The 12094-nt window shown below is 47.9% G+C and overlaps 1 protein-coding gene across 5 annotated transcripts; it reads left to right on the top strand.

The window, feature by feature from the left end:
- The first annotated feature begins 9704 nt into the window (after positions 1-9704).
- Positions 9705-10937, top strand: LOC149364712 (peptidyl-prolyl cis-trans isomerase NIMA-interacting 1-like). 5 transcript variants are annotated; one of them, XM_089570170.1, is made up of 3 exons: positions 9705-9908; positions 10077-10114; positions 10209-10937. In XM_089570170.1, the coding sequence occupies exon 3, from the start codon at positions 10211-10213 to the stop codon at positions 10691-10693; it is 483 nt and encodes a 160-aa protein (XP_089426296.1). In that variant the 5' UTR covers positions 9705-9908; positions 10077-10114; positions 10209-10210; the 3' UTR covers positions 10694-10937. The 5 variants fall into 5 exon arrangements, with proteins under 5 accessions (XP_089426296.1, XP_089426298.1, XP_089426297.1 ...); XM_089570172.1 differs by having other exon boundaries at positions 10202-10937; XM_089570171.1 differs by lacking the exon at positions 10077-10114.
- Positions 10938-12094: the final 1157 nt, after the last annotated feature.

Here is a 12094-nt window from a genome sequence, read left to right as displayed (position 1 = left end):
GTATGCGACCGACTAACTATTCCTCTTTCTTGCACACAGGCGACAACAAAGAAATTCAGCACAGATGTAAATTACTTTTTTAAAGAAGCCCGATCTTAAGTATTGCATAGCATTTGCACAGGAGCTCAAACTTTTTGAGCGCATTACAATCCATGCAGAACAAAAAAACAACACATTTCGTCGAAGCAGCCGAGTGGGATTTAACGCAGTTTCCTGCCCCAAAATGAAAACGCTAGTTTGCACGTTGGAGCTTTAAAGTTAAAAGCAACGCATTCTCGTCTAATCCGAGAGGAATGAAACTGGCGGAGGGATTACAGCTTCTCACTGCGCCTTTTTTTTTTCGCTGCACAGAAAACGAAGTTCGCTCCTATTCTTGCGGTCGATTCTTTTAACCGCTTAAAAGGGAACAGCGCAAACACATGCAGAACAAATAGAGGAACGAACAATACAGGCGCTTCTCTCTTTGCCCTCTGTTTGCGCTGTTCCCTTTTAAGCGATGTTAAACCAATAGCCCGCAACAAACAACACCCTCCTGAACTTTTAACTGAAGGCCTGGAAGCACCGCCAAAAACCGCACATTTGTTCTCTCTGAGCGGCTTTTCGCGGCCAGTTTTTCTTCGTCTCCAGCGAGCCTGATTTCTCCTGAGACCACGAAGGATGGGTCTCACCTCGCCCTCACGAATTCTGCAGATAACATTTCCTTCAAAAATCAAACATTAGCTCATTTATTTTTGTATCGGTCCTTTCTTTCATTTTTTCGTACCATCGGTGCAAAAAAGCGCATTATAGACGGGCAAAAAAAAAAATTAAACAAAGTTGAAAAAAAGAATGGAAGCGCTCAGTTAAGGTGCCTAGAACTTTTACTCAGTGGCCTTTGTGTGTGCCTCAGAGGGTGGTGGTGTAAAACATTTATTTATGCTATGTACAGTCGGGGACAAAAGTCTCCGGACCACATGTTTCTCTAACGAAGCCGATAGCTCTGCTATTATTCGGCGGCTGGAGACCACACTTGTGGAGGTAAAAGTTAAATTTTTATTCTTTCATCTCCACAACTGCGGTCTCCAGCCGCTGTCTGATAGTAAAGTTATAAGCTTCGTTTGAGGAACACGTGGTCCGGAGACTTGTCCCTGACTGTACAAGAGAGGTATTGCTTGGAACGTGCCTGAAGGGCCCGGCCCTCACAATAACTAGGAGGGATCCCTAGTCCGGGACCCCTGTGGCCTCCGCGGCGGCCCGGGCTCTTGTCACCAGGGCTCGTTGGCCCTCGAGAGTTGGGCAGCCCGAGAGGACTGGGAGGCTGCCTCAGAGAAGTGACACCCCGCAAGTCGTACTGTTCTTAGTGCATTGTAAGCTCATTATTCTGCTGAAAAAAAGAAGAAGAGAAGCTGGGTGCCCCTATGGATGAGAGACCGATTACTTTGCCAGTGCTTTAGTTAATATTAATGATAACGCAACAACATCCGGATGCAAGAGCAAAGGGACTTGGATGGTGAAAACAGGGGTATACAAGCCTAGAAAAAGTAAATGCTAATAGAGGCCTTTCTTCGCCCCGATTTGTTGATATCGAAAAAAGTTTACGAAGCTGGAAATGAATTCGAAGCTCTTCATGGACGCGTACCGCCTCGCTTACTGAGCGGCTTTGAAAACGAGAAATCTCATGTGTGTCTCGACCTCCAGTGCTTTGTTTCTGTTACCTTGTTTTCTGCATTTCTCAACCAACAAAATAATTTGTTTTTCAAGAAAGCGTTTAACAGCCTATAGTCGAGGCGAAAATATTGATCTAACTAATGTTGTGCCAGCGTGAGAAATGTGAAAAATACATTTAGAGGAAGAAAAAGAGCGCTTCAGAAGTACACGCAAAATCGCGAGGGCTTGAATGCTATGAAATGGTGGTAACAAGCATAATTATGAAAGTGTGATTCAAACAGGCTTTCAGTAAGTTTTAGAGCAGAGTTCTATGGTAGTAGGATGAAAGAATAATATAGAAACTCAGAGAGTTTTGTACAGCACACACAAACACACGCACACACGCAACACTTTATGAATAGAATACAGGGTATCTTGGCTCGTAGTTAGTCATTACCGGGAACTCTCCTACTCCTTCGCAAATTCTGAATGCCGGACGCCCCCGCATGGTGGACACGAACTACATTTGTGATACCGATCCAATGTGATGCAGGAATTATGCATCTTCTTCTATCATGAGTTGAACTACTCATTCGCAGCACTGCACACGGGTGAATTTCATGTCACTCAAATATTTATTTTAAGACGCTGACATCGACAGACAAGCCTGCAAAAAACGACTTTCCGTCTCCCAGAACCAGCCGCAATTTCTTCATTAACCTCTCAACAGTTAATTGTACATTAGATTCGCACGTGACTGTCCACTGAGGGGGTTGTGTTCTCAAATATACGGTATTTATGCGAGCATAAGAGTCGGACCAGTTTATTTAGTGACCGGCTGCAACATTGAGCAGAACAGTATAAGGGTTCCTGCTACTTGCACAACCTTGAACTCAATGCTTATTGCAAAAATTCGGTCGCCGTAAGCTTTTGACGCGCTGATGATAATAATTACTGTGAAAAGCTTCATGGTAAGTTCAAAGAAACGTTTTGAAACAATGTCCTGTGGTTTTTGTACGTCAGAGTCGTAATGAGTGCAGCACTTTGAAAAGATAAAAAACTAGCGAAGCATCTCAATCGTACACTCGACTTATGGACTAGCGTAGCGTAGTACTTTATATTGGTTTGGGCAGCGTATAACTGTATTTGGAAGGTTACTTTCGAAATCGCAGTTGAAGCTGAACTAACATCAAGCAGGGCTACTCCAAGTGATGTGCAAGCACGTTCATTCATGTTAGGCTATATTGCAACCATTGCTTTCGAAGCTGCGTGTGGCTGAGAATGCCACCAGTTTTGGCATTTTCTGAGTCGTCGCCTCTGGATTGTAGAATATAGAAATTCAAAATTGTAGATAATAGATAAATAATTGAATTGTGGAGTTTAAGGTCCCTAAGCGACACATATGATCGGTGAGGAATGTCGTAGCGGTTTGATACAAATCAATTTCGACCCCTTCGGGTTATTTAACGTGCGCTGACATCTCACAGCACACGCCTCCATCGAAACGCGGCCGCCGCGGCTGGGTTCCAACCCGGACCTTGAAATCAGCAGAGAAGGAAGAAAGAGAAGGTTCTTTCACGAAGAGCAGAGATTATTTCCAGCAGGTATAAATCATAAACAAACTATCCTTAGCCTCCGGGAGGGGGACCGTGGGGGAGGGGGGGGGGGTTGCTTCAGAAAGTCTGTTGGAAGATATGGGCTGGAAGACAAAATGAAATTAAGAGAAAATGGCTGTGTTGACAGCAGGTCCCCATAATGTACGAATAAGTGGAATTAGAAGACATTCGTTATGCTGCGTCGTTTATACCGATTACACTCGCGCCAAACTACTGTTATTTGAAACAGCTAATGAGCTGCTGGAGACTTGGAATCACGGATTCCCCTCGGTATTTCCCAAATGCGGTCATTTGTCTCAAGGTGGAAACCAGTAATTTCCACGCACAAACAACAAAACAAGTAGAGTAGCCTCCTTTTTCTGTGCTTTATTCATTATACTGCATAACCACTCGGGTCATTGCGGTGCGAACATTTATATATTCGTGCTGCGTACGTTGCGCCTAATGTCATTCAGCAACCGGTCCGTTGAGAAGCTGGTACATGTGTAGCTTGTTTTTTGACGCCGGTATAGTTTAACTGATACAGCAGAGTACCCGAGAAACCCTTCCCGATATTCATCACCAGTTCATAGTTTTCGCTCCGCTGTCACGCCCAGTGTTTGTACAGGCGTATAGAATTATAAGGGGATGGGTGAGCCGATAGCTGGCAGGGAGGAAGGAGAGTAAAGCATGACTTACGCCGAACCACTTCCCTTCTCTCAGCTCTGTGCCTCATATCGACCCGCGCGAAAATAAATGACGAGCTATCGAAGAGGCTGGATGCAGGGGGTATGACGGCTGCGCCCATTCTCTTTTTTTTTTTTTTTTGCGACGACGTATCACATTGCTAGCCGCTTCCGACGAAACGGCGCCGTTCCAAAGTTGCGCAATGTTTTCGTAAGCCCACACACGCGGCTAGCAACATCGAAAGAAAAACAACGTAGAACAACACGCAGGGGCGTCTGTGAGAAAAAAAAAAAAAGAGGCACAGGAGAGATGCAGGGAGCGCAGTGTTTCCTTCCTCTTTTTCTTTCTTAACACTGCCTGCTATTTTTCAGTGCTTTCAACATACGCACACTGTTACCACCCTCTCTGTAGCACCAACTCAACGGCGTCCAATGTAGCTAGGAGCACAAGTGGTTTTTATTGAAACACAACCTTCAGTAAAAAGCGTCCAAGACAACCATTTCTTTGCCTGTATGGTGTCAAAGTCTCATGTAAAGTTGTCTCTGGTATCAGTGGCGATAAAATGTGATTACTACGGAAAACAGACCCTTCACATTTAGCTTTGTATCGAGTGAAGAACGACAAGATGGGAGCCGAGAGTGGGACTGGAGACTTGGGAAGCATTTGGGTTGAAATCACTCTTGCAGCTTTTCCTGTTGGGCAGATTTCAGTAGAGGTTTCAGGATGGAAGCATACGGACGCATTGCGGTTCTTAGGATAGCCACCAGCAGCTGGTAGCACATTTGTTGCTCTTGCTTTGTGACGTGTAACGTATTTGCCAAATGTAACCAGGTAACCGGGTTTGTTTCTAAGACGTTTAGTAGAGCACTTTTGACAGACCTTAGGCTTCAAATATGTGTAAGGTAAGGAGAACTCTTCCACTCACCTTTCGAGACCTTTTGGTCTTCAGGGGTGCCACAAGACCTTCACTATAGGGAGGATACCCCGTGTCTTTGATTATTTTGCCAAAGACGGTACGTTACGCATAGTGTGCATTAAGTATAAGTTTTGATGATGTATCTTCTAGCTTTGCACTTGGTTTTATTTTCTTCGTCTGTTTTCATAAGATATGAACGCTTGGTGAAATTAGCTATAGCCTAGTCCTCTCCCGTTTTCTAATCCAGTGTTTCTACTTTGTTGTTTCAGAAAAAATGAATTCAGAGCAGTGTGTTCTATGTAGGCCAAGAAAACTCTATCTTGTTCTGCTACCTCTGTGAAAAACAGTCCAAATTTCACACACATGCCCAGAATCCCGTCACGGGTGCGCATGAAATAATCCTGAGCAGTGAAGAAAATTGGTTTTTGGTTTCTGGGGTTTAGCGGTCCAAAGTGACTCAGGCTATGAGGGACGGCTTTTGGTGACGCCGGTGGGATCCAAATTTATTTAAGAAGTATTAAGTTACTGTTTTGATAAATGGCCTGTCGGTCATAGACTTCCTGCTCCTATCAAACTTTCCCTGCTGCGGGTATACGAGAAGCGGATCCCTTTAAAGCAAGGAGGGTGATGGAAGTGACATACTATATTAGAAATGGCTTTAAAAAGAAAGAAAAATAAAAGTACTCTGCCTGCACCGCCAGGTGGCACAACGGGCTAGTTGGAAGTGATAGCCGAGATGCAAGTTCCCGAGACCTCCCCGTTTTTACTATACGCCCGCTCGTTCCGAGATCAGTGAACCGCGGGAAATTGAAGGTACCGTTGCGATATGGCGTCCCGCAAAGTTGTCAGGCTCAGGGAATGTGTCCCTCGAGGCGCCTTGACCCGGCTCTCGGCACTGGCGCCATTGCTTCGGCATCTACATAGATTGCTCCTGGCTGTTTTACTGCTTTGCTTTTCTACAAGCTGGCGCAGGCCGTACAAGATCCAGGCTTTGGGACTCGACTGAACTTATTCCTGTTCCTATTGTCAGGAGTGCGGTAGACAGCGGCAGAGTAGCCCCAGTCTTGTGCTGGCGCTCTTGAGAAGAGTCATGTTGTGGGCTGCTTGATTCATGGTAGAGTGCTGGTCTCTAGGAATTCTATAATTGTTATTGATATTTCAGAAAATACGGATGAGAGCAGCATTCGTACTAGAAAGTAACTCGTTCCTGCTGTGGCAAAAGAAGCAAAGGCCATGCGCCCGCGGCAACACCATTTACACATTGCCCTAATTCTCAGCCAAGTCCTCACTGTGGGCATTCGCCATTGAATGCCTGAAGGAAGAGGAGGGGGATAAACATTTTCGTTGACAAAAAATGGCTGCCGCTTAGCTAGGCTAACCATGATTACGCAGGCGAAAGTCACACTTGCATAACCACCATTAAGCCACGTGCGGCCTATGCTGCAGTGCTGCGTGTCTGCCAAAACGTTGAAAGCGCTAACGCATGCAGCCCTCATCTTTCTCTCACCACCTCATGCACCTCGAAGCGCGATTCAGGCGTCCACTGATCCAAGGAGCTAGTTATACGCCTTCCTTTCCTCAAAATCATCGCAGTTTAAAACGTTGTCAACGCCAACGCGAATGAACACAATGAACGCCGATGGCCTACAGCTTCAGTGCCGCGTTTCTGCCACAACGTTGTCAATGCCAACGCTTTAATGTCATCAACGACGCCTGGACCTCTGGCACCCTGCCAGTGGACTGGACATCGTCCCTGGTCTCATTCATACCGAAACCCAATAAACCCTCCAGCATCAGTAACCTCCGTCCTATTTCCCTTACCTCCTGCGCGGGCAAGCTCATGGAACACATGATACTTGCCCGCCTCACTTCCCATCTTCAAGCCACCGACTATCTCCCCCACACCCTTATTGGATTTCGCCGAGCACTATCCACCCAAGACCTTTTCCTTCTCCTTCAACACACTTTCTTTAACTCAAATGCCTCAGACGCTGCGCAGCTGCGAAGCGCACGCCTGTCTGTTCACTTTATGAGGGCCCAAGGTTCGACTCCGGCCTGGCTGTTTTTTTTTATTTTCTTAAAGAATCACTAGGTAGAAAGTCGAAATGCGAGCTATATATAACTGGTCGTTTTTTTCATGAAACTGTAATGCCTACTTTGAAAGACACAACGCTGTTTACTTGTTTCTAAGGGAGAAGGCAGCGTAGTGTATTGGCGACGGACGTGATTGCGAAGTGCTGTTCTCGGGCGTTCAGTGACTTTTTAAGGCGAAAGCCTTTAATGCCTCATACTGTCGTTAGCAGACGCGTCGGCAGCCTTGTCGACAGACGCGTCGGCAGCCTTGTCGACAGACGCGTCGGCAGGAGTGTCGACAGACGCGTCGGCAGCCGTGTCTACAGACGCGTCGGCAGATTCGTCCGCCTTTCGGCGTCACTGCTTAAAAGGCTCAAGGTTCCAGCATGAATAAAGGCGCATCTAGTGAATGCATGGGCTTCATAAATAAAAGAAAAGGAGTAAAGTCAAGAAAAGGAAAATAAAAAATAAAAATAAGAAAATAAACACATAAAAACAAAATAAAAAGATGTGAAAATAAAAATAAAAACAATAAAATTAAGAAAATGAGCAAAAAATAAATACAAAACAAAATATGAAAAATAAAAACTAAATAAAAACAAATAGTGCGCCAGGAAACGCTTTCGCCTTGCAGCACTTTAGAGAGCCAAAGTGCCCCCTGAATCTTTTTTTTGCACACGGCACACAACGTATTATTAAATGTGTGGTAGTAGAATTCAGTGCCCAGAGTTGCGAGAACTTCAAGCACAGACTTCTCCGGGAAGCGCTACCTTATGCTAGCGTACACGTTGACGATCGCCAGCTTGCTGTCTTTCGAAATCTTCGGAGACTTGAGCTTGGAAAAGAGGCGAGCAGAAGATGTTCTTGAAGTCGCAGTGGGCGAAGAAAACAAGCAAGTTTGAGATAGCGGCGCCATTTTCCCAGACAAAAATCAAAGGACCAAAGCAGACGACTGACCAGGCGGCCTAGCTGCGAAAACCTGGTACAGGAGGAAAAAAGCCAGCAAACTAAGGCGCTCTCTTTTGGCGAACATGAAAAAAAAATCAATCTTTTTGCAACATAAAACTTTCATCATTATACTACTATAGCGACCAACATTTACTTTAATTTTAAGCTCATTACTATTTTCACTTTCGACGCACTACATTACAATGCGGACGAGGAGCGCGAACAGGCGCAGCCTTCGCTGCATTGACTGCTTTGTATGAAACGAAGTATAGTCTAGTAAAGCTTTCACTTTAAAAGCAGCAGATGGTGGTTGGGGGAGGGGGTATAGCGCCATCAAGTGGCCATTAGCCCGTGGAGCTCGGCGACTGGATGATGATGATGAAAACGTTTATTAAAGCCTTAGTTGAAGGGAAGGCTGATCGGGTCCCTAGTCCGGGACGCCGTTGGTGAAAGCCGCTGCCCGTGCTCTGGCGACGAGGGCTCGTTGTTCCTCGAGGTCCGAGCTGGACAGGGCCGCCTCCCAGCCCTCCCGCGTTGGCTGATTTATGATCTCAATGCTGTCATTTTTCTGACAAGCCCATATCATGTGGTACAAGTTTGCCTTCTGGCCACAAAATTTGCACTGTGCCGAAAAGGACTCGGGCTCAATGGCGTGAAGCGTAGCTGGGTTATTGAAAGACATAGTTTGTAGCCTGCGAAGGTGACATTCCTCTGATTTACTGAGACCCTTAGCGGGCCTCGGGAGTGTCTGCCTTTCAAGGCGCAAATGTTGCAATATTTCTGAATATGTCGTTAGCGGAAAGGGGAGCCAGAATCAGGAAGGGAGGACGTAGAAGGATGCCGGGGAAGAAAAGCTCGGGCCGAAGCGTGTGCGCGCTCGTTTCCTTCAACTCCCTGGTGACCTGGTACCCATATTAATTCCTTCCGTTCAGCTGAAGTCCTACATTGACTAAGAATTTTGCAGGCTAGCGGCGTGATTCTGCCACGCATATAGTTTCTATAAGCCGCCTGGGAATCTGTAACTATGTATTTAGATTCTGAGTGCGTTGCGGCAAGGGCTATCGCTACTTCCTCCATAGCCTGTGTATCCCCGTTACAAACTGAAAGCCCGTCCACGACTTGCATTTGGTGCACCACTGAGATTGTTGATATTCCTTGTACAGGACCCGCAGCGTCCACGAAGAAGGCTCCTTCTTTTGTTGAATAGCACTCGTTCATCTTCTTGCTCCTCGCCACTCGTCTAGCATGATGATGCTCCGGGTGCATGTTTTTGGGAAGCGGAAGCGTAAGGAATTTGCTCTTCCACTCTTTAGGTATATCTTGTCTCCCAGCCACTTGCTGCGGAAAGCTAATATTTAAATCTTCTAAGACCCTGCGGCCGGTCGTAGTTGTGGCCAGTCGCACTACCTGGCTTGTAAGATGGGCGCTAATCAATTCATCAGCCGTGTTGTGTACCCCTAGTTTTAGTAGACGCTCCGTAGATGCTTTCATGGGTAGGCCGAGTGCCTTCTTATAAGCCGTTCGAATGATAACGTCCAGGTGGTTTAGATCGGTCTTCCTCAAACGAAGGTACGGGGCCACGTACACTATCCTGCAGATGACAAAGGCCTGTATTAGTCGAAGGGTATCCTGTTCTTGCATGCCGTTTTTCTTGCTTGTGATCCGAGATATCATACGGATGACTTGTTCGCACACCGTTCGGAGCTTGGTGATAGCTGCTGCGTTCACACCCTTGTTGTTAATGAGCAGCCCCAAAATCCGTATTGTTTCCACCTCGGGAATAGGTGTATCATGGACCGAGATTTCCAGCGATGCAGTATCGCCCTTCCCTCGCAGGACGGAAGGGGGATACTGAAAAAATCGCCTACACGCTGCCCTCGAACGAAGAAGATGCGGTGCGGCACGTGCTCGTCCGTTTCGAAGATAAAGCCAGAAGAGACCTCGCGCGTTCCTTTGAGCGTACGCCAATGAAAAGTCCCAGCAGAATTTAGTGTGCCATTCCTGTTTTTTGCTTCATTTATGCCGCGTGAGGCCGCTTCGGTCAGAAAAGGAGGCGGACAGAGGCATATCGTGCGTTTCGAGAGTTGTAACAGGAGAATCTCACGCCATTGTGGAGCATGTAATTTTTCCGTTCGAGCAATGTACTGACTATCCCTCGTGAGACATTGCAACATGAGATATTCATCCCACTGCATACGACATTGCTCCTTTTCATATCGCGTAATGAACAGCGACTCTATGTTGAAGCGCGTGAAAGTAATCGCGTAAGGTAAGCGAACGCAACGCCATTTGCGGCCGTCCACTAAGACATCGTTTTCTTTTTTTTCCCCACTGCACGTCTTACCAACACTCGGAGACTGCAGACATGGCAGGCGATTTGCCAGCTGGCTGGGAGAAGCGTCTGAGCCGATCTACGGGTGAGCCGTACTACCTGAACCAGTTGACCCAGGAAAGCCAGTGGGAGCGTCCCACGGAGGCCGCACGCTCTAGGCCCATGGGATCGAAGGCTAAGGACGAGGTGCGCTGCTCGCATCTGCTCGTCAAGCACCGTGACTCGCGCAGGCCTTCTTCGTGGCGTGAAGAGAACATCACTCGGACCAAAGAGGAGGCGCTCGCCCTCGTCAAGGGCTACCGAGAGCAGATTGAGTCCGGCAAGGCGACCTTCGACGAGCTGGCAAGCAAGTTCAGCGACTGTAGCTCGGCGAAGAAGAACGGCGACCTGGGTTTATTCAGTCGTGGCGCAATGCAGAAGCCTTTTGAGGACGCCTCCTTCGCGCTGAAGGTGGGTGAGCTGTCGCAGCCAGTCTTCACCGAGTCGGGCGTCCACATCATCCTACGAACCGCCTGAAGGGTCCTCCTGCCCGCGTTAAGGCTGTGGGGGAGCCTTTGGATGAACACTTCACCTCATCGCTGCATGGCAAAGACTACGATGCCTTGTCCTGTTGCTTTGTTGCTGTTGTCTTTTGGCTGATGAAAAACCTGCTCCCTGGAATGCAGCTTTTCGCCGTCGCACTGTGGGGACACCACCCAAGCCTCGTTGTTCTGTTTCACTGGCTCATGCCACAGGAAATAAAACAGGTCGAGCGTGCCTAGCTGACGTCTGTTCCTGTTCTTATGCCTTTTACGCGGCAGCGTATACAGCTTGTTCGGTCGAAAAGCCGTCGATGTCGTAGAACTTGTCAGCACCATGCGTCGGAAAAAATCTTATCATGCCAACCGTTTGCCGCAGAATATTCCGAACCGGCGGCCTATACTAGGGGTAACCGGCGACCAATAATCGGGGGTCATGATGATAAATCGTATCATGCCTGGTTCGGGTGTCCACCAAAATAAGTGAGATTGTTACTGAAGCATTTACAATTCCCGAAAAAAAAAACTTGGCGGGGGCTTAGCTTTGGTTAAGCCTGGTAGGTTGCGAAAGCAAACGCGGAGCTCCTCCAACTGAAGGAACGCAGTGCACCGCGTCTACAGGTCACGCGTGGCTACGACCGGCGCTGCGCGACGACTCGAAGCGTCTCGGAACGACGCGTCACGCGTGGCTACCGGCCGCCGCTGCGCGACGACTCAAAGCGTCTCGGAACGCAGTGCGCCGTGTCTACAGGTTACGCGTGGCTACCGGCCGCCGCTGCGCGACGACTGAAAGCGTCTCGGAACGCAGTGCGCCGCGTCTACAGGTCACGCGTGGCTACCGGCAATACCTCCTATAAAGTCTTTCTAGGAGGTATTGCTACCGGCCGCCCCTGCGCGACGACTGAAAGCGTCTCGGAACGCAGTGCGCCACGTCTGCGGGTCAGGCGTGGCTACCGGCCGCCGCTGCGCGACGACTCAAAGCGTCCCCGGTAATTTTTTCTATATTTTGTTTTTGATGTTGTTGCGACCGAGAGAAAGAAAACATAATCTACAGCTGGTATGACGTCACAGTGGCAGTAGCGCCACAGGTGCGCGGCACGGCGTAACTGCAGCCGGGCTATCTGAAGTAGCGAGTTGGTCGCCGATATTCACTCCGCTAAAGGTCAAACGTAATTGCGGCCGGGTCACGAGAAGGCTCGTAAGTGCGAGTAGTATTGCTTTCGCAATAAAAAATTGGCACTGGCTTAGCTCTCCTCTGCCAGGATATACGTAGCGTGAAGTGGGGGAGAGGTGTCCACATTTCGGTGGACACCTGAAACAGAGGGAAGCCGCATAACTGCCCTTTTAGAACAGTTCACACCTCAATCATGCTATAAGCTAAGTGGTGGTAGGGACAGGT

Source organism: Amblyomma mixtum, chromosome 2 (assembly GCF_055824585.1).
Source record: "Amblyomma mixtum isolate Tamu chromosome 2, ASM5582458v1, whole genome shotgun sequence".
Classification (NCBI taxonomy): domain Eukaryota; kingdom Metazoa; phylum Arthropoda; class Arachnida; order Ixodida; family Ixodidae; genus Amblyomma; species Amblyomma mixtum.
This window is presented reverse-complemented; position numbering and strand designations above follow the sequence as displayed.